This window comes from Nicotiana attenuata, unplaced genomic scaffold (genome assembly GCF_001879085.1).
Source record: "Nicotiana attenuata strain UT unplaced genomic scaffold, NIATTr2, whole genome shotgun sequence".
NCBI classification, from domain to species: domain Eukaryota; kingdom Viridiplantae; phylum Streptophyta; class Magnoliopsida; order Solanales; family Solanaceae; genus Nicotiana; species Nicotiana attenuata.
This window is the reverse complement of record NW_017670939.1, coordinates 377,338-399,886: the sequence shown is the minus strand read 5'-3', so window position 1 is coordinate 399,886 and position 22,549 is coordinate 377,338. Positions and strand designations below refer to the sequence as shown.

At 35.9% G+C, this 22,549-nt stretch overlaps 3 protein-coding genes across 3 annotated transcripts; 1 reads left to right on the top strand and 2 right to left on the bottom strand.

The window, feature by feature from the left end:
• Positions 1-7,845: 7,845 nt before the first annotated feature.
• Positions 7,846-11,042, top strand: LOC109244649. The gene is made up of 3 exons (XM_019411772.1): positions 7,846-8,342; positions 10,041-10,410; positions 10,737-11,042. Exons 1-3 carry the CDS (start codon positions 7,941-7,943, stop codon positions 10,937-10,939), a joined length of 975 nt encoding a protein of 324 aa, XP_019267317.1. The 5' UTR covers positions 7,846-7,940; the 3' UTR covers positions 10,940-11,042.
• A 137-nt stretch (positions 11,043-11,179) lies between these two features.
• Positions 11,180-16,944, bottom strand: LOC109244648 (ATPase family AAA domain-containing protein 1-like). The gene is made up of 6 exons (XM_019411771.1): positions 16,582-16,944; positions 15,516-15,816; positions 14,723-14,881; positions 12,331-12,626; positions 11,647-11,760; positions 11,180-11,505 (listed from the first exon to the last, which is right to left on the bottom strand). The coding sequence occupies exons 1-6, from the start codon at positions 16,786-16,788 to the stop codon at positions 11,494-11,496; spliced, it is 1,089 nt and encodes a 362-aa protein (XP_019267316.1). The 5' UTR covers positions 16,789-16,944; the 3' UTR covers positions 11,180-11,493.
• Positions 16,945-17,897: 953 nt separating this feature from the next.
• On the bottom strand, positions 17,898-22,266 carry LOC109244647. The gene is made up of 6 exons (XM_019411770.1): positions 21,962-22,266; positions 21,643-21,846; positions 21,226-21,305; positions 18,800-18,875; positions 18,610-18,720; positions 17,898-18,520 (listed from the first exon to the last, which is right to left on the bottom strand). The coding sequence occupies exons 1-6, from the start codon at positions 22,082-22,084 to the stop codon at positions 18,374-18,376; spliced, it is 741 nt and encodes a 246-aa protein (XP_019267315.1). The 5' UTR covers positions 22,085-22,266; the 3' UTR covers positions 17,898-18,373.
• Between the last annotated feature and the right edge of the window lie 283 nt (positions 22,267-22,549).

The window sequence follows — 22,549 nt, the reverse complement described above, 5'->3', positions numbered from 1 at the left end:
ATTTCTTCCAAGATGTAGATAGAAGAGAGAGAAGCTCTACCTGCGCATGTTAGTCAAAGCCTATTAATGAGCGCTACCACCTATGGCTCGACGAAATAAGCAAAATCCGGCGACATTAACTCCTTCCACAGTACATGAAGAACCTAATAAACTAATTACACCAACAAATGGAGTCCCCCAGGACCTATGTCCAAGGCAATCCGGTCAATGGTTAAGAGGAATGGGTAGTACTCCAACGATATTGCAAGGTATGTCATCTGAAGTGAGCTGTATTAAAAGCCAGCTAGCGTAGCTCGGGAGAGTGCGTCTAGTAAATTGTCGTAATTACTCGGGAGAGATTTACGGTAATAAGAGTGCTCATGATCGGTAGAGAATACTTAGGCGAAATTATAGAAGACATAGCGGGAAGGATTCCGACAATTGGGGAAATCATAACTCTAGACCTCCTTAATCTTTTCTCTAACCCTCAGTATCGTTAGTTGTTAATTTACTATTTTAATTTGTTAGTTAATTAGTTAAACAGAAGAATCTTAATATCTATAAGTTAGGAATTGTTCAAGCTTGTCTTCTTGGTGATAGTGAACAGCTGTAGCTAAACCTTAGTTCTCTGTGGGATTCGACTCCGGACTTGTAAATCGGATTATATTTGCAACGACCGCATTGTCCTTTTTATAAGGCATAGTTGGGCGTGATCAAATTTTGGCGCCGTTGCCGGGGAACTAACGGTGTAGTTGTAGGTGTACATATTGCTAGGTTTCAAGTTTGAACTTTTATTTTATTATTTGATTTTTATTTTTTTATTTTATTTTTATTTGTTTATTTGAGAAACATGACATCATAGAATTATGAGAATTTTGTTGTTGGTAATTCTACTTTTGATCCTCCTTATGCATATTGTGAAGGAAACCACCCAGGGCAAAATTATCAAAATATTCCTGAGAGCGAGTTTTGTGCACCAACTCAATCTTATGTGTGGAATGTATGTGATATGTGTGGTGGTCAAGATGGTTACTTTCACGGTTGTGCTTATATTTCGTACCTTCCCCCAACCCCTTACTTTGATGGTTCTTCTTTTTCTGGTGAAGTTAATAGGAACAAAGAACCCAGGGAAGCTGACCTAAAGAAGATCGAAGATATGTTAAAGTGCATTTTGGAACAACAGAGTAAATTACTACTGCGGATAGAAAGGCAGGAGGAAACTATTCACAACTTGAAAGTTCACATGAGTCAACTGGTTGAAGTTTTTAATGCTCAACAAGCCAATATTGTGAATAGTATCCAAGAAGAGCGTGAATTAGATACAGAAATTGATGAGCTAGAGAAGGAGGCTAGAGTAGAACACCAACAATCAATCACACTAGATTTTGAGGATGTCGATGTTGTAGAAGAGATACTAGAGTCAACCAAGGATATTGATGATACATATTTAGTTGACTCTATTGTCATTAGTGTTGAGAATGTAAATAGTCCCAATGTTCATGTAGTTGAGCGCATTGGTCCTCACTCCAAGCATTTTTCCACATTGTGTTTAGATGATGATATGGAAATAGAGTCGTCCGAGCCATTTGAGGAGTCAAGGAATGAGGAACAAAGTGCTTACATTCTGGAATTCTTCTTGCCAGAAAGTCGGGATTACACACCTCATATAAAGGCCAAGAAGTGCAGAATACTACATTATTTTATTGGGCCAGTCAGATTCGTTCCACCACCCCAGGAGCATGATCATAGAGCAGAATCAAAACTTGGGGTCCGATTCATAAGTTCAAAGTGGAGGCAGAAAGTGATTCACGTCGTGCCGTGACGTTAAATCAAGCGCTTGTTGGGAGGCAACCCAGCTTTATTACTTTCTTTTATTTTTTTTAATATTTTTAATTGTATTATTTTTGTAGTGTCAATTTTTTATTTTCTAGGAGCATGGAAAGCAAAGGTATTGGAAGGATGCAACAGCAAACCAAATGGTTGGAACTAAGTGTGAGGTACTCGCACGAAGGACCAAGCTGGGAGAAGTCTGAGTACCCCATGAGCGGCTAGTGCTTCGGCCTTTGGCCTACCAGGGAGTCTCTTTTACCCTTTTTATTAGTTATGGTGTGCATTGGGACAATGCAAAATTTTAAGTGTGGGGTGAGGAAATCGTCTGGGTGACTTTCTATGCTATTTTAGTTGTGTTAGTTTAATAATTTTTTTTATAAAAAGATTGGAATTTTCCCGACGATGGATCTATTAGACAATTTTCTTGAGGGATTTAAGTCTAAAAAAAAAGATTTTCTTTTGTTAGGTAGTGTAATAATTCCCCCTTGGTTTTTCTTTGTGCCGCGGTTCTTTTCCAAGGGTTTTGTTTGAACCGTGTGTAGTTAATTTTTTTTTAGGAATAGGAGCCATTGTGTTGAGTTTTGAATTGAAGCAACATCTCTTGACTTTGTTATGCCTTGAGAATAGTGAGTACTTTGGTTGTGACGCTTAGGCTCAATTTTTGACTCTTGTATAAGTACCTTAAATTGTATGATCTTAACTTTGCTTAACTGCTTTGACTAGAGTGTCTATGAATCCAATCCTGAGTGAGTTATGTGCCATGTGTGTGTAAGGTTTTGCGTTATTCAGTGCATTGCATTTGATGCCTAGAACTTGCTCTGTGTGTTTCCAAAGCGAAATAGTAATTTTGTTCAATCTTGGAAGTGATATAGGCGTTTCTTTGTTGAGCCGGATATGTATATTTACCCACCTAATTGTTATGTATCGTAGTTAACCCCTTTGAGCCTGTAATCCTGTTTCCTTGGCAACCACATTACAAGCCTTACCCATTTGTTGGAATTAACCATCTATTTGAACCATTGTAACCTCTCATGAGCACTTGAATTGTTTATGAACTTTGTAAAAGTTAAAGTGTGGGGTGGTTGGTTTGGCTTTTGAGTGGAACTAATGAAATAAGGAGAAAGGTGCACTGTTTTGAAAAAGTAAAAGCCACTTGAATTGGAAAAAAAAATAGCTGGATTGTTGTAAAAAAAATAATAATAATAATAATTCCTTGATAAGTGGTGGTTCTTGACGTTAGTGTGCTTAAAGAAGAATGGGATAATTTACATTGATGTGAAGCTGGAATTTTGGTTTGACATAAGTATGGAGTTTAAATGTTAAAATGTATGTATTAAAGTGCTTAGGGAGGTGTAGTCACTCTTATATCTAAATATATCCTACCCGTCCCGTAGTCTACATTACAACCAAATAAAGTTCTAATTGATCCGAGATTGAATGAGCTCGATTAGTGGAGTAGTACACTACGGGCAAGCCTATGGTGCATCTTTTGTGGCATATGAATGTTATTTCTGAGAGTGAGTGAATTCTTTCTATCTTGAGTTCCTAAGTGTTCTTAAATTTTATTGTGTGGAACTACTCTCTTGTGTTGTGTGAGGGCACTTGATTCATGAAGGAAAGGTAATGTCAGTGACCTCTATGTTAGAGTAAGTAGGTGAGTTGTGAATAATGCGTGGTACTTGTGAGTCAAATCTTGAGGTGAAGATGTTACACTTTTGTGCTTAGTCTATTTTAAATACTCTTAGTGTGATGAGTTAGGAGAATTGTTTAAAAAGGTCGTGTCTATAAAAAAAATGTAGTTTGATTGCTCGAGGACGAGCAATGATTTAAGTGTGGGGTATTGATGATAGGCTATAATTGCATATTTTAGTCACTTATTACACTCTAATTTACTGCACTTTAATTGATTTGCGCTTTAATCGCTAGTGTTTTGCACTAACGGTGTGTTTTATGCCTTGTAGGAATGATTCCGAGATATATAGATGTTATGGAATGAATTCAAGTGATTTGGAGCTTTAAAGTTTGAGTAAAAGTTCAAGGAATTAAGCCGGGATCATGTTTGGGGGTCAAATTTGATAATTAAGTACGAACGAAGACTCGAGGAGGCATATTGCGCACTGTCTAGTAAAATAGACATAACATTTTGCTAAGAACTTCATTTGGGCTCCACAATATATGATTGGAAAGCTAACTCAAAGGGCTACAACTTTCATGTTTTACGTTTTTCCAAATTCCAAACGGAACAGGGTGAAAAACCGCTGTTCCACCGCGACCGCGGCAGAACCGCGGTAGAAGATGGTCGCGGACAACTGAAGAATCAGAGGGCATGTTTGGCCGCAGTTCCACCGCGACCGCGGCAAAACTGCGGCAGGAGGCGGAAATTTCAGGGACTTATGTGCAAAATACGGGATTTTAAGCCCTAAACCCTATATTAAACGAAGGAAGCCGGCCAAGAAGGAGCAGGGGACATATTTTGGACATAGATTCGACCTAAGGAGGCAAGAACACATTGGGAGCAAGGCGGAGAATTATTCTACGAGTTTTTCCTTCCTCTTCCTATTTTTCATTGTTGGTTATGACTTTTAGTATTGTAGTTTTACATACTATTATGAATAGCTAATTTGTTATCTAGAGTTTTGATAGAACCTTTTGTAGGATAAATTCTTGTTATGTTTTTATATAATTGAGCCATAACTTTTCTCTATTTGTTCAACTACGTTTATATTGTAGTTGGTTGAAGAGCTCTCAATTAGCTGTGCCTATTTAGTATGCATAACTCGGGAGAGAGTGCATATTTAGGTAATTATTGAACAACACCACTCCCAGAGTATATGAGGGATCAATAACCGAGGGTTTAAAGGTGGGATTAGGGATAACGAAGCCTTGGGTCCGGTCTGAAGTGAGCTGTATTAAAAGCCAGCTAGCGTAGTTCGGGAGAGTGCGTCTAGTAAATTGTCGTAATTACTCGGGAGAGATTTACGGTAATAAGAGTGCTCATGATCGGTAGAGAACACTTAGGCGAAATTATAGAAGACATAGCGGGAAGGATTCCGACAATTGGGAAAATCATAACTCTAGACCTCCTTAATCTTTTCTCTAACCCTCAGTATCGTTAGTTGTTAATTTACTATTTTAATTTGTTAGTTAATTAGTTAAACAGAAGAATCTTAATATCTATAAGTTAGGAATTGTTCAAGCTTGTCTTCTTGGTGATAGTGAACAGCTGTAGCTAAACCTTAGTTCTCTGTGGGATTCGACTCCGGACTTGTAAACCGGATTATATTTGCAATGACCGCATTGTCCTTTTTATAAGGCATAGTTGGGCGAGATCACATACCTCTTTTGAGACAGCATCTTCTTGCAAGGTAGGTTTTCATGGACTTATTTCTCCTTTTTATTTGTATACTCCTTGAAGATAATGAAGAAACTTTATAAAATTTTGAAACTACACTCCCCGACTGATGGCTTAATAATCAGTGATAATTTGCTTAATGATAGCAATACTATTTTTCAATTCTTAGTTTATGGAAGTAAAGTAACACAATATAACGTGTCTGTGTACACTATTGATTATGATTCATGAAAATAAGCCAAATCCAATAATTCTCCACGTTGGCTAATTTACTTTGTTTAAAAAATTTACTACAAATTAAACTATCACATGAAATTATTTAAGTAACTTTATTATTGTCCCAATTTTATAGATGTATGTACATTGTAAATATATAAACATGTATTGTGGTGAGTTCAATTTTTAATGTACGTGTTATGAAAGTATCAATGTTTAATTATTTAAGTATGTGACATTATATTTGTATTATAAGTACGTGCACTTGTATCAATTTTATTTAATAATTTATATTTTATTGCAAATTTAATATTGTACCTAATGTAAGTTTGTTTGTTCTCTTCGAACAGGTTATTTGCATTACTCATCACGCAGTTGGTGATACTTTTTTTTTTTAATAATTATAATTATTTTAAAATATTAACTAAAATAATAATAATAGCTACTTCCAGTGCATGCTGTTAATTTAATGACAAGACTACATTTGGCAATTCTTTATATAAATTTTTGAATTTTCTTCACACATCATAATTACTTGATAATTACCACTAATTCTAATCTCATACTTTTCAGACGCAATTTGCGTGTTAGTAACGGTAAAACCACTTACTGGAGATGAACGGAGCAAATATAATAGAGATAATAGTTACAAATGAAAGATAAGTTAATTAAAATCAATAAATTTTAATAAAAAATTATCATTGACGTAGTAGGATAAGTTAATGAAATTTATGCAATTTATAATCTTAAAATACTAACGTGATCAATATAAATGTTACTTTATCATGAAAAATCTTTACGGAAAAGATGGTGAAAGTTTTTAAAAAGTGAAAGATGCTAAATCAGCCAATGACATGTAAAATTTATAAAGATTTTCATTCCAATCCGTTCGAAAATAATTTAGCGTATGGTTATTGCGATGATGATAAATAAATATTTGGTCAACATGATTCTAATTGGATCGTATCTACTACAACATATTTTCTCACATGGTCAGTTTATTGTTGCACTTCGAAGAGGAAAATTATTGTCAACAAAGAGTCCGAGTCATGACAGAGCACTTAAAATAGATAAAATAAATATCGTTTATAAAGAAATATTAGGTAAGATACACTTCGTTATATTTTATATTATAAAATAAAAATAAGTAAAAAAGTCATATTGGAACTTTGATTGCTGATCTTATGTTTAGAGGATATCTAATCATCTTTCTATCAACAAACAAACTACTATACATTAATCCACATTTATTATTTGCAGAAATTTATCTGACGGTTCTATCTTTGGTAATTCTTTATATATGAATTGTTAATATGTTTGTACTTGTTTACTCCCTTATTTTAATGTCAAGCTTTTCAGATGTTGTTTGTATTTTAGTAACAATAAAATCATAAACTGTAAAAGGGTGAAGTAGAATAAGAGAGATAATAGTTACAAATAAAAAAATTAAGTTATTATTACACAAGTTCATGACAGGTGTTCATTTGATGTCCTATATGGATGAAATATAAATAATATATGCAACTTGTAAAATATAAATATGATTATTGATTGTTCATCTTCGTACGTTTAGACGACTCAATTATTGTGTCCTCGATAAACAAATCATGATTCCACATTGATCCTTCACATATATACTTAATTCTTTCATGTAATTATATACTCAAAAGCCTTATTTCAATAGTAATAATGATATTATTATATAAAATGGACTCGGCATATACGTGCAACGCACGTGCCGAGAAACTAGTATATATATATATATATATATATATATATATATATATATATATATATAGATTTGCTTTAGTAAAAAGACCAAACAATGTCCCTTCGTAGACATTCCATAAAATTAGAACGATACAGAGAAGATTAGTATGGCCCCTGCGAAAGGGTGCCACTAGGGCTGTTCATTCGGATCGGATATCCGAAATCCGAACCGATCCATTCAATTTCGAATTTCGAATTTTGGATTGGATCGGATTCGGATTGGTATATTTTAATCCGATCCGAAATTCGAAATTATTAGGGCATGTATAAATACTACACTTTAATTTTGGATAGTCAGTACTTCCTTTACATCAACCTCCAAGTTATTACCTTTACAATTGCTAGATTTAACTATATTGGCATCATAGTACTCTCATAATTGCATAAACATGAATTTTTCTTAATGTATTGCTTCTTTTACAAAGAAAATATACATATTACTTTAACTTTGAGGCATAATAATACGATCCGAAATCCTATTCGATCCAAACTTTAAAATCCGATCCAGTCCGATATAATTCGGATCGGATTCGGATTGCATTTTCTAGAATCCGAAATTCGAATCCGAAATATGCTAATCCGATCCGATCCGATCCGTGCACAGCCCTACCATGCCACGCACAAATAGAGAAATGGTCCAATTTTTTTTTTAAAAAAAAAAAGAAAAAAAATTGAAAAAGAAAAAGAAAAAAGGAAAGAAAAAAAAAAGACCAAACAATTGTTTTCAAGACGATAAGGTAAAAAAGCTCTGCCACGCTCTTTATCGACGGCCAATTCCGCCGGAGAATACATTATGAAGACCACCGTAGCCACCTCAATTTCCTCATTACTTCCACACCCAAAAATCCTCTTTAGTAAAAGAGTGTATAATCCATTGAAATTATCAGACACATCTTCATTTTCACGGGTAAAATTTCTAACTATAAATTGCAGCAATAGTAATAATATTAATAATAATAATAGCTCAGGAAATGGTGAAACGGGGAATTTGAAGGATGCACTGACTGGTATTGTGGACGAAAGAGTAGAGGAACTTTTGAACAGAGAAGAAAACCGGGTTTTGCTTGATGGGTTGGAGAAAGCAACTCAAAGAGTAGAAATGGCTAAGAAAGAACTTGCTGATATTGAAAGACAAGAATTGGAAGTTAAATTGTTGAAGGATTATATAACTCAGCTTGAAACTAGAACTTCTGAGGTCAGTTTTTTTTCTTTTCAATTTAACTTTTGTATTCTACAGTCAAATCTCTCTATATCAGTCTCGTTTGTTTCGCATATTTTTGGATGTTATAGGGATCTGCTGTCATAGAGAACCTATATTATAACAAAACATGACATTTGGTTCCGTAAAAATTTGACTTTTATAGTGAAGTGTTGTTATATAAGTATGTTGTTATAGAGAGCTCTGGCTGTAATACTACTATATAACACGCGAGTTTTCTTTGACCTTATATTTGTATTGGGAAATCTGTTAATTATGTATATATATTTAATTGTGAAATTGCTAACTAAGACGGGCTATGGGTTCGGCGGCAATTTCAGAACCCATAAACTTCAATACGTTGGTGCTGCAAGAAATCTCTACTTTGTCAATGTATCATAAGTTTAAATCCTTTTTCTCCCTTCTTTCTCACTCTTAAATTGTTTATGCTTTAGTACATCTTGCTATTATTGCATAATAATTCGATTGAATAACATGTGTTCGATACGACTAGCTAACTCTATGTACAAAGGAGCAAGTGAATCACTGCTTTTGGGCACAGGCAGCCCTCTGCTGTCCAATTGTATCTCGCTGTCTCATATCATATCGTATCGTTTAGTCTAGATAGATTTATTGAGAGAAAGGTTGAGCTTTATTTTAGATATTCTTTATGTTTTGACAGGGATTACTATTTGTTCCTAGATTTTTTGTCATTATGCATATAGATTGTTCGTACCTAACTACATTGTAGTCGTCTTGACCTGCAATTGCTAAACCACAGGAAAATAAAGAGCAATGATCTGAATTCATGCCTTTAAATAAGGAAGTGTGGTTCTTTAGTTGGCACCAGTGTTGTCAAAGGCGAAAAGCGTTAAAAAGCGCTCCAGGTCTATCGGAGCTTTAAACGCAAAACGGAATTGAAGTGTGGGCTTTAGTTTAAAAAGGCGCAATGAAGGAAAAAATAAAATAAAAATTATGTAATGCAAGAACAAATTAAGAATTTCATTCATAATGATTTCCTTAACAATTAATATATCTTTTTGTCAATTATATTTATTGTTTTGTACCGCTCTATTCAAGATAGAACTTATGGGCAATGCGGCACATACCTTAGTGCGTTGCCTACACAGAAGCGCAGTCTAAGCGAGGCGAAGCGCATGCACTGAGCTTTTTGAGCTTCAGGATTTAAGCGCGCCTCAAATGAGCATTTGACAACATTGGTTGGCACTTCAACTCGGAAGCTTTAGAACAGACTGTAGATATTAATTCTATGCTTTTCGAGATCATAATAGATTTACTTGATTATGTGCGCGAAATAGCCAATGGATCATCATAAGGGACTGCAAACAAACTGCTTACTAAGTTAAACTGGGTAAAGGGGACTCTCAAGCGACCTCAGTCCAATTTACGGAAATCTTGTTTTAGCACCTTGTCTGCCCATATGGGGTAAGATTGAGAGCTAGAAAGGAATTATATAGCTGACACAACTACTTTGAAATTGACACATAGTTGAACGATTGATTGACTTGTTTTAGCACCTTAAGTAGGAGTGTGTTACAAGTTTCCGAACGTCTTAAGAATAATGTTAGCATAGTTCATAGTCTTGCAGATGCTCTAAGAAGTCATTAAAGCTTTTCGAGAACAATTGTTGCTACATGCTATAGTTAAGGTACTGATAGGTTGATGCAATTGAAGATTGCAGAATGCCAGAAAGATATTTCAGAAGCAAGAGCAATGATTGAAGAAGCTGAGCGCTCCCTCAGCGCTGGTGATGATGCTAGAAGGAGAGATGCTTCCAGGGGAACAGACGGGGATGTAATAAATAGAGATGAGGAGAGAGTAGAATCCATAAAAGCGGCTTCAATTTCTGCAATCGTTGGCACGCTTGCAGGGCTTCCCATTTCCTTAAGTCGAATCACCAGCTATTCAGAGCTAATACTCCCTCTTTCAATCACCTTTATCAGTTGTGCTTTGTTTGGTGTAACCTTTCGCTATGCTGTAAGAAGAGATTTGGACAATTTTCAGCTCAAGTCAGGGACATCTGCAGCATTTGGTTTTGTCAAAGGTATTATATACTCATACTAAGTCATTGTACTGTGTCACTTTTCTCCTTCCATTTTCTTTGGTAATTCCCAACTTGTTTAGATTCGAGGGATGCTTGATTGACTGATTGATTACATTAAGAGTTCAATCAGCTGGCAAAGGATGTTCTCAAGGCTATTGCTTAGCTGAATCGGATACTTGTTTCTTGGCTGCAACTAGTATGGTGATGCACACATATTCTAGTTCTAGCCCATTCAATTTGCTGTATTATCCTGGTCTTGCCAAAGAAAGTTTCCGCAATAATTTTGGTATTTATAAACTAAACGATTCTATTTCCATTTAATGCAGGCCTTGCTACACTCGGAGGTGGACCACCATTAGAGTTGGATACTGGCAGCTTCTGGTCTCATGCTCTTGATGGCGCGGTCTATGTTTCTGAGAATCTTTTGATCTTTCTTTTTGCTGGTGTTGGCCTGGATTTATGCTTTAAGTTGAGGATTTTGAGCCCCTTTCCTATTGATAGATCAATTTCAGAAGCAGATAAAATTTAACCACCTTGTTGCTTATTTATTATTTTTAAAGTTTTGTAAATGCAGTAAACTGAACTTGTATGTCCTTAAATAGAATAATACTTGAGATTCTGTCCGTAAGCTCCATTCACTGCATTTATCCGTAAATCTAGAGAAAGTGTGTCGATCGAAAGAAACTGATCAACCCAGCGTACCATGTCAAGGACTGTGGTCCCACACACAACATCCAAAAAACAAAATGAAGAGTCAGACACACTGGACTTGTTACAGAAATAAGAAGGAATAAAGCTGCACTTGAGTTCTTTTCCATCATTCAAATTATCAGGAATAGCAATCATTTGGATCCTTCCAAAGACAATGAAGTTAAATGAGCTTGTACTAATGCAACTCCTCTATTTTTTCATGGTATTTACAACATTGAAACAATGAAGTTAAATGATCTATCTATCTTCCAAATTCCTAAGCAGGTTAGAGCATTGAGATTCTCCGAATGGAAAAGGCCTATGGAATGATCTCATCAATAGATGCCTATAGTCATCACTTGAACACCATACTACCTCCTGCTGGAGCCAGCTTTAGTCTAAATCCTGCAAGTATGAAAGAAAATCTTGTCACTAAACGAAAACGTAAAAGTATATAAAGCACAATAATCTGCCGCATTGCAGCATCTATCGCGCAACACTTAACGAATGAACATTTTGATATAATCCAAAAATCGGAAGTGAGACCTCATAATCATCCAACCGAAAGCTCACTACAGCAGGTTTCCTAGCAGTAATCTTGGTCTTCTTTGATTCAGTTAAAGCTGTCTCTAGATCAGACTGTGACAATGGCCTTGGTGCCTATAACATAAACAACAAATCAATCTTTGCTTAGATGAGGATTGTAATATATAGTGAAACTGTGAAATTGTAGACTTGCCAGAAGACTTAGTCACAACGAATCATCATTGAAGCAACACCATATCTAAAGTGATTAACATGTAAGAATAGGCTCCATTTATCCACCACATTAAGATAAAACATGACTGTGCAGTATGATTCCAGACATCTGCATTGCCTATATGAGAAGAGTTTTCCACTTCGTTCTGGCAGTTCCAATGACCAGAATGTAAAGTAAACCAAAAGATGAACTACAACTTTTCTAACCTCCGAATCATATCATATCTTCTGCCAAAATAACATTATTAAAAGTCAGTTTGACAGGCAGACTCAAGGAGGCCGTTGCCACAGTACACATGTACTTCCAGATCGGGGAGCAAATCCTTAAAATGCACAGTTACCATGCCTATTTAGAAGTCATAGTCAATTGCACAAATATTTGATCTATGACGCGCATGCATACCCCCACATTTGCTGTTGCGGGAAAAACAGATAATAACAATCAATTACAATAACAACTTGCGGAAGTACCTGTGATTGCTTTCCTTTCTTCTCATCGTGCAAATACTCCCTAAGAGGAATAAAGGCAGCTAGCTTGCAGGCCTCGAGAATGTCTGAACCAGTGTATCCCTCACACAAGCCAGCAAGTCGATCAAAGTCAACGTTATCTTCAATTCTCTCACCCTTCAAAACTACCTTAAATATCTTTGTTCTATCACTAAGGGAAGGCCTCCCAATCTCAAATGACTGAGAAAAGCGCCTAAGTATTGCCTCATCAAGGTCAGTTGGGCGATTGGTTGCTGCCAGGACCATAACTCTAGCATTCTCTGCAGAGAAGGAAAATTCATTCCTTTATCACTTACATATAGCATAGCATTCATGAAACATGTTGTATAAGGCCACATTTTCTGCAAGAAATTCATACAAAAAGCACCAAGTAACAATGGGAAGTATGTCAAAATAAGATATAATTCCCTAACAAACTAAAGTAATAAAGCTACCAAGGCAGGGGCGGAACAACATTGCAGTGATCAGTGTGGCAAGACTGCTTCGCCAAATAATTAACCATACATGTATCTATATGATCCTATTTAATTGAAAAGATGAGTATAAATTTTTAAACTGATTCTCCAACTAATATTAGTTGATTGATTGATACACTTTTTAGATTGGCTAAACAGCAACCCCGGCACACTGGTAGAGAAGGTTCAGAATAAAACCCTGGTCACGTGTTCCACCTCCTTCCCGTCTTCTTCTTTTTTTTCTTTTTTTTTTAACAGCACAGCTGTTCATCTTATGTATATATTTAAGGGGAAAAATTATTTATGTATACATTACTTAAAGAACAAAAACTGAAACAACTAAACAGCAATCCAAAGCAAGTTCCTTTATCAATGGATATAAGTAAATATCAATTTAAGCTCACTTCCCAAACAAGTTGGGTTCGGGGACGAGGTAGACCTAAAATCTCATGGGAACGAAGTTGTCTCGTAAGGCCTAGTATTTCTTGGGATCAGCGCAGACTTCGCTAAAGATAGGACACAATGGAAGAAAAAAATAATATAGGTGATATCCACTAGCGGGAGTACAATTTAGTCTTGTTAGAGAACTTCTAATATAATAATAGTAATAATAATAATTATTATTATTACTATTATTTTTAATTTAAATTAGTTCTCACTTATTTTTATTTGGTATGATGATGACATGATCTGAGCTTAAATGGAGAAGTGAGAATTCATATACCCGACCCTAACTTGTTTGTGATACAGGCAAAGTTATTTTTTTTTCTTGAAATGGTAATAGTGGTATTCATAACAGCACAAAGGTAGTGCTGGAATTTTCTGTACAACTGAGGAAAAAACCAAAAGTGTAGCCCTCTTCTAATCTTAGAGGGATACAGGAATTAAAGTTTCTGCCTCATTTGCATATTCCTTTTTATGCAAAAGTGAAATAACAAGATACAATCTAATCTATTCCTGTGGACTGATTTTTGTTTGCCTTCAAAACATCTTGAGTTCATTTCTCTCCGAATCACCCACCAGATACAAGCTGGAGTTGTATGCCACAGCTCTTTCTCACTTAACCCTTGCCTAAACCAACAACTTAAAAATCCTGTGAGTTCCCAAGCCACTTAATTCCATCAAAGTTGAGAAATAGCTGAATTGAGGCATAGTTATTGTTGTATAAGCAAACATCAATCTCAAGTTGAGGTCGGCTATGAATCCTCAAAATCCATTTCACTCCATATGGAGCTGTTTCACTCAATACTCAATAATTTGGAGTCAAAAATAATGGTAAGACCCTGGATACATAGCCGACCCAACCACACTATATAGATACCTATAATAAGGAAAAAGGTAACAATGCTAAGAGCCATTAATCCACATTGACATAACTCTAGGAGGTATCTAGCCCCCACTCTCAACCCCCTCCTTTCTAATGCAAGTCACTTGTAATCACTAATCCACATTGACGTAACCCTAGGAGGTATCTAGCCCCCACCCTCACCCCCTCCTTTCTAAAGCAAGTCAATTGTACTTTTTAGGATTCATTCCTTGGACATACTATGCCTAATGGTTATACAAACACTCCTTAAAATACAAGCTAATGTATCAATTCTTTAACATAACTAGTCAGCTAGTGCCTAATGTAACTTACAAGTATCTGTGTCCTACAGCATTAAGATAGAAAGTAACTATTGTAAAATAGCATATCAATCCAAGCACAGTGTACTGAATTATATAGCATTCTTCCAAAACACCGTTAAGTAGATGCTACAGAAATATTTCAAACAAAGAAGACCCAAATGTGAAAGTACAAGAGTGGTATAAATTTCCATGACTAAAAGCTAGAATTATATGTGAATTTGAATACGAAGTGAAGCCAAAAAAGAACCAGCTATTCGCAGATTGTTACTCACGATCAGTAGTAAAACCATCCCATAAGGCCATGAACTCAGTTTTCATGCTAGTCAGTATTTCAGTCTCACTTGCACGACGCTGGCCCAAAAAGCTGTCAACTTCATCAATAAATATTATAGCAGGCTGGAGCTTATAGGCCAAACCAAAAATAGCAGCAACTGCAACAAAAAACCAAACCAAAAACAGATAAGGGGGGGAAAGAAAGGTTAAAGAGAAAAACAAAGATCATGTGCTTATTATGAACATATAGCTAGTTAATGCTGATATAGCATGCAGATGAATATGCAGTCTAGCCTTATCCAGTTTCGTCTTCTTTCCTTCCCACTTTCCAGTAACTGCATTTGTTAGCAATAGAAAGTCAATCCCTTGCTACAAAATTCACATATGAAGGAAGATAGCGTGCTGCATCTGCATCCCATGACTCCACTTCCTAAAACCTAACCCCTCCAATAGCTCCTACACCTTTCCACTTTCTTCTTTTCAGCGACACCGCGTTACTGTAAAGACAGATTGGAGTAGCTCCTTCATAAAAAATTCAGAACACTAGCAAACAAATTGTGCATCCTTTAAGCAATACATTCCCTCCTGACTCCTAAGCGTGAAAGGGAAGTAAAAACTTTTCATATATCAAAATCTTAGCATGCTAAATCAACCCCTCCAATTTCTTATCTATCCAACCAACAGATCATTGCACTTAACATGGAGTTTTCAATCAAAAGACAGAACAATAATTTAGTTAGACCTCTAATGTAAAACAAACTTAGCTACACAAAGGAAATTCAAAATACTCACCAAGCTTTTGCGCATCACCAAACCACTTGCTCATGAGAGTAGAAACCTTCACATTTATGAACACAGCACCAGACTCTTTTGCAATGGCTTTAGCAAGCATTGTCTTCCCTGTCCCGGGTGGTCCATACAACAGAACCCCTTTCATTGGACCAAGCAATTTCCCATGACAAAACAATTCAGGCCTTCGCAGAGGTAAAATGGCCAGCTGAAACAAAGTATCCTTAATCCCATCCAGCCCCCCAATCGAATCAAACTCCACATCTATGTGGTCTGGATTCACAACATCTCCAGCAATCATATCCTGCAAAGAGTTATTCAATAAATGGACACCAAATTTTCCAAGAAGGTCAAACCACAACAATCCCAGCAATCATATCCTGTAAAATTGTCACCAACAACAACAACTACGCCTCAACCGCAAGCTAGTTGGGGTCGGCATATGAATTCACACTGCCACTTCACTCTATTTGGACACATTTCATTCCGACAGTCAACAATTTGTGAGTTCCCTAACATTAGAGGTTCTCTAACTTTCCATAACGCTAAGCGGGATGTAAGCAAGCATCATAACTAACCCTTACTCCACTCTTTCCCATTTCACATCATTGTACGACATTATAAACTATTAACATTTGGCAGTCAAACATATTCTTACTATAGTTTTCTCAAAATTATTTTGAAAGAATTTTCTATCAATCACGATAACATCCAAGGGTCAAGGGTATAGCCCAATGGTCAATGAAGTGAGAAAAATCATGAGGTCTCAGGTTTAAATCCTAGCAGAGACAAAATTACTAGGTGATTTCTCGGCCTAAGCGTTTGTGGCAGAGTTACTCTGTACATGTGCTTGTGTACCAAGTACGCGGTGGAAATAGTCAAGGAATGCTCAAGCTGACCCGAGCACCACCATCAAAAGTAAAATACACTAAAATTTCCATCAACCGCGATATGTAGTACTTTTATATACTACTAGTTTCTAAAAAAATCCAAAATATAGCGAAAATGGTGCGTGAATAGAGATAAAAAAAAATAGATATATTGACCATTTCGTATTTTCTGAGTTTACCTCATAAGGAGTGGTGTGGATAAGAGGACGACCTAAGCGTTTAGAGAGCTGTTTGCGGGATTCGAGAGCTCTCTTAGAAGCTTCGCGATTGGGATCGAGATGACGAAGCCCAGCGAATATGAAAACCATCCCTAAAGCTGCCGTAGCAGCGGAGAGTACAAGCTCTACTATCAGCTTTGTCTTTGCATCAGTGCCTGATTCCGCCATTGATTTAGAGAGACTAAACTCAGCTTTTTAGGGCTTCTGTTCTTCTTCTGGAATGAGAAAGGAATACTAGAATGGATTTTAACTAATATAACTAACAAAGCTTCTAATAAGCGCAAATGTCAGGCGCGCGCTGCGTCTAGGGAAAGAAAACGTGAAGCGTAACAACCAGGGGTAGTTTTTTTTTTTTTTTAAATAAAGTAGACTATTTCTTAAGTAGAAAATATTACTATAAAAATGAATAATAAATAAGGAAAAGCAAAGGTGCCAATTAAACAATTTTATTTGGCTTCAAAATTGGGAAAAGTAAATTATGAAAGACAGGGTAGGAATATTTTGATGTCTATACTTTCCCTTAGTATTTTAAATTTTTGATTGATATTTTCTAATCTCCGTTCTCTTATGGACAAGTGATTTGCTGTCGATGTAAAGTTCACTTTGTATTGACACAAAAACCTTACAATTAGCAAAATGTAGTGTTTAATCTATTTCTTTCCAACACTACAAATTATTTTGCTAGGGGATTAAGATATAATTTATTGCTGATATCGTTCGACTTTACAACTTGTTTGGATTGTTGTTACATGTCGTTTCATAATGCATTATAATGTGTAAAGAATACAATATTTGGATAGATTGTATTGTTTGTCGTCGTTTCATGATGTCACCAACCATTAATATGAAAAATAACCTTGCAATATCACTTAAAAAAAAATAGGATACGGAATAGAATAATTATATATAAAAGTAGGCTAAAGGATAAAATATAATTATTTAATTAATAAGGAAGGCTTCATCAAAAAAAAAATTGTCAAATAATAAGGAAGAGCAAGATGAGAGAAAAAAAATAAGTTAATAACGTCACCACACCAAATTCGTCGTTCCATAAAGTGGCACTTTTCGTTGTTTGGTAACGATGGATTAAACAATACGATACAATAAAATTTAAGTAACAATCAAAACAAACATTGTATTTAAAATAACAATACGATACAATACAACAGGTAAACAAGCGGTTAGAGTCTATGACCACTATTTTCTACTGTTGAATAGGCATGGTTTCTATGCAATAATTTTACGCACTGCAAATATTGGAATTTAAGAATTGCGGATCAAAAACACCCAGATGCAAGATTCTAAAATTCTTCCTGATGAAATTACACAATTTCTGAGCCGAGACCTGCCAACATAGCAAGAAACTCAAGGATGTTCAGCGTCAAAAACTAAAATTACAAGCTTTCATCGACTCCCAACATTATCACTATCACCACCAGGGGTGATCCAAATAGAGCTCAGATAGAGAACCAGCACAAGGGGAAAACCCCACTAAAATACAATCAAAAACAGTTAAGTCAGTCATACTACAGCTGTGAAAAAATAGTCTCTGCTGATCCAATCTTGATAACAGACCATTTAGATATCTGGTGCAGAGTTGAATCATAGCACATTAAGATCAATCTACTTTTGCGGACACAGAAGTGCTTAATTTTTTCCGACGCTGAACTGCCTACATAGTTATACTCCAGCATATTATTGTGCTCCATCAAAGGATTGGCTTTGAGCTCCTCAAAACTGAGCTTAAGCAAATTTAGTGTTCCCTTCCACTAAGATCTTCTTCAGCTTCATTCAAGTGCTCAGGATTTCCGGAAGGCTTTCTAGAAATTTTCCACCTCCTTATCTCATCTCTTGATTCTTCTTGTGCTGAAGGCAAGTTCTTATGATCATTTGTTTCCTCCTTCAATCCAATTTGAAAAAATATTAGATACGAATATTAAACTTCTAAATCATTTAGTTTTGGTAATAAGTATTTCAAGTGATTGATACCTCTTCAGAGATTCTATCATCTTTCTTCCTAGAAACTGATGATAGTTCCTCTCCAGTCCCAGTAAGTTTATTCAATGCCTGAAAATCTCCATTTTTGATACTTACTTCTAGCTGGAACCAGAGAATATTTCCAATTAGAACCTCAGTATAATTGATTTATTGAGTTTGAGATAGACTGTAGATGTATTACTTGGATGTGGAAGATGCACAAGAGGATGCTAGCAATTGGTAGCCAGCTGTCTTCAGGAGAAAGAGACAGATTGGTTCTGCATGCATAGAAGAACATCAGTATGAGAATGAAATGCCTGGTTACCAATATAAAGGCAAAACGACTCATTTAAACATTTGGAAAAACTGAAGTAGTCGCTTTGGCTAAAGCTACTGCAGCAGAAAATACCACTTTCCTTAGAATCCAATGTTATCCACAATGAAACAAAAGAGCTAGTGAGAGCTTTCACTATTTGAAGGAAAATTTTGGAAAAAGCTATTGACCATCTTTTCAATCGTATAGCAGCGTTTAGAGGTTTGACATAAAGAAACATCATCTACTTTTGTCATTCAGAGGGTGTTAAAAGTTTTATTCAACAATATACAAGAAGGGCGACCACTAGATTAATCTTTTGCATTAAGAGTGGCATTAAAATCAGGCTTATGCTTTACTGCCTTCAGCATAAAGTAGCTTAGCATGTCTACAGATTAATCAGAAGCAGACTTGTCTTGATTCAAGGGGCTTCAACTGAACCTCCTTCGTCAGAAAGCTTCACTGTTTTATAGGTAAAATAATGTGTATATCTATGTGTGTGCGCTCACACTACTGGACCCCCTTGACATAATGAATATATTAGGGTAATGATTAGGAAGATTCAAGATTTATATAAGGAAGATGCAAGTTTATACTGTGCGACAGATGCTACACTTGTAAAAATTGCCGTGAAGATATAGACCATCTTTTTTTACATTGTGTAGTGGCCAAAGGTATATGGGACATGTTCCTTATGCTTTTTGGTATTAGCTGGTTATGCCAAGATCTTTGAAAGAAGTTTTTGTAAGCTGGAACAACATGAGAGTTGGGAAACCCATCAGAAGTATATGGAAGATGATCCCTCATTGCATTATCTGGAGTATTTGGAAAGAGAGGAACCAAAGATGTTTCGAAGGAACTTCAACTCCTACATATATTTTAAAATCTAGATGTCTTCTTAATCTTTTTGCTTGGTGAAATCATTATGACGCTAATAGCTCCAATTTACTTTTAGATATTATTAGCTCCATGAACAATTAGGTGGTCTGATAGATTATGCTTGGTGTAGCTTTCTCTTTTGTAAGATGCTGCATCCTCTGGATGCTTTGATTAATGAAACAACTTCTTACCTGATCCAAAAAAAAAAAGATTTATATAAGGTCCCATGTTCGAGCTTCAGTAGCACCATTTTGTTTCCTTTTTTTGAAGCTTCTTGGTGAAAATCTTAGAGCCACCTCTGAGACTAACGATAAACTCCAGATTTTCACAAGTGTTTATAGTCCAACGGTTAGGATAAATTGTCTTCCAAGCAATAAACTTTAAATCTTACAATCGCATTAACACTGGCAGCTTATCATGGAAATCGAGAAGGATAAGCAGCCACTCCTGGAACAGAGAGTACTATGCTATAAATGTATTTGTGCACGCTGATAGAAAGAGAGCACAAAGGAGTCCTATCTTGTCGTCTATGTTACATGGGTCCTTCATTTTCCATGACCTGTCTATGACAATTGTGATAAGGTGCAGCTATTTCATGCTGATTTTTCAAAATACACCTAAAATTAGCGAAAAGCTTGACATACCCTCCCGGATACTTTCAGACACCCTGCACTAGATACGTATCCACAAACAAATCCATGTAACATAGCTTGTTATAGTCAAGAGAACTTTACCACTTCACTTTGATTTATAATTCAGTCTGAAAATAGTATAAGCATTTGGAGATCTTCAGGTTCATGCACGCCTTGTACTCAAGTAGCAGTTTCTTAGCATGTTTATTACATCAACTATCTGACGGGAAGGCCTTTTTAATATGTAGTTGGAGAGGAAGGCATTAGGAAAACTGAGTAAATTGTTTCATGATTCGTCTGTTGATGGATTATATAATATACTTTCTTCATATCTGGAGTTCAAGCTCCATATGAGGTTTAACTATAAATCTACCCTAAATCTTCAAGCAACCGGAGAACTTCAAGATATTCTACAAATCATATATCTAACAAGGAGAAAGAGAAAGTTCCCAAGATAATTAGAATTACACTAATTTGAACATCAGAAACATCCCAGGTATACAAGCAACTGTTTCAAAATATCAAATCTGAAACCAGAGGACAAAAGGTGTTATAGAATAAGCAGATTTTTAAACTTATTCAACTAAGTAGTCTAGCTATTTAGATTATTAGTTGAGAAAAATGCTTATCAACTTAATTGATATCCTCTATAACACACTCATCCCAGCTCATACAGTAACTGCAGATAAGTCCTTAGCATCCTAGATAGGAAGCCAAATCATTATCTACTCATTGAGGCTGGTGCAGAGACATACTGAATACTAAAACATCAGCTAGAAAACTTAAGTTTTGAGAGCTCCATACCTTAAATATGGAGCCAAATACACAAGAGCATAAACAGCGTAACGCTGCTTCCCAGTATCCATCCACGCGAAAACCCAACTCTACAAAGTAAAATGTGATATCAATCAATTAACCACACCTCAATCTCAAATTAGTTAGGATCAGTTATATGCATCCTCTAAATGGATTAATTACTTTTACACAGAGGCGGATCCAAGATTTAAACTTTATGGATTTCTGAATTCTAGGATAGTGACCTCAAGTGGTAGTAACTGAGTTCCGAATTCAATTTTTATACATATTTAGTAGATTTCTTAAGACATATACAGCCTTCTGCCCCTGCTTTTACGTTATTGTCAAACCAGCTAAAACCTCAACTCTAAACCCTAAACGTAAATCGAGAATAAATGAATGAATACGCGCGACGAGAAATCTCACCATCCAATTAAAATACGGAATGAAGCTGATAATTCCCATAACAGCAAACCTCGCATCAGCAGAATCAATCACGGAGTCGCCCTCGTCATCCTCCGTGTAAGTAGTCGGGAAAACCAACGAGCTGAAAATGCAAGCACCGATAGCGACGGCGATAGGCGCGTCGTTTGCAAACTCTGCCCTACAAGTTCCATTTCTCAACCTTCTCTACAAAAAATCAAATAACACAGTAAAATGACATCATCATTAAGTTAACATAACAAGCTGGTATTTAAGTTAAGCAGAGATTAGAGAAATGGAAATAGCACTTAGGTTAAAATACCAGATTAAGTTTTTTGCGGAGGCGAGCTCGATATAGAGGTAGAAGAGTTGGTAAAAGAGAAGATCGTAAGGATTTTGGTGAAGTTGGAAGAAGTACTGCTGACGTAGAAGTAAGAGGAATCATAGTCGGAGATGGTGGACGGTGACGGTAGCATCTAACGTGTGCCGGCGAGGGGTTAGGTGATCGGCGTAGGTTAAGGTTATGGAGTTAGGAAAAGGTTCATGAATCCTGCACGTTTTGAGAACAGTGCCCAAAGTGTTAAGGAAGTCGCTGGAAGTATAGCATATTCGAGTATGCGTATTATAAGTCGCATTCGCTATTTTATAAAACTTATAAGGCGCGTACATCTATTGCGTGTTATGAGTCATTCCTGCTATATAACCGGCGTGTGTCAAATGTGATTATGGTCACTAATCAGTTTTATTAGTTATATATAGATTTTATTTTCAAAATTTTAATTCTTCTAGATAAAAAATAGACAATAGTGACTTGAATTCCTCTGATAGTAACCCATGTATAACTAATGATTTGTCAATTTCTTTGATACTTCCAAATTCTCTTTTTTAACTTCAACTTCAAAACCTCCTT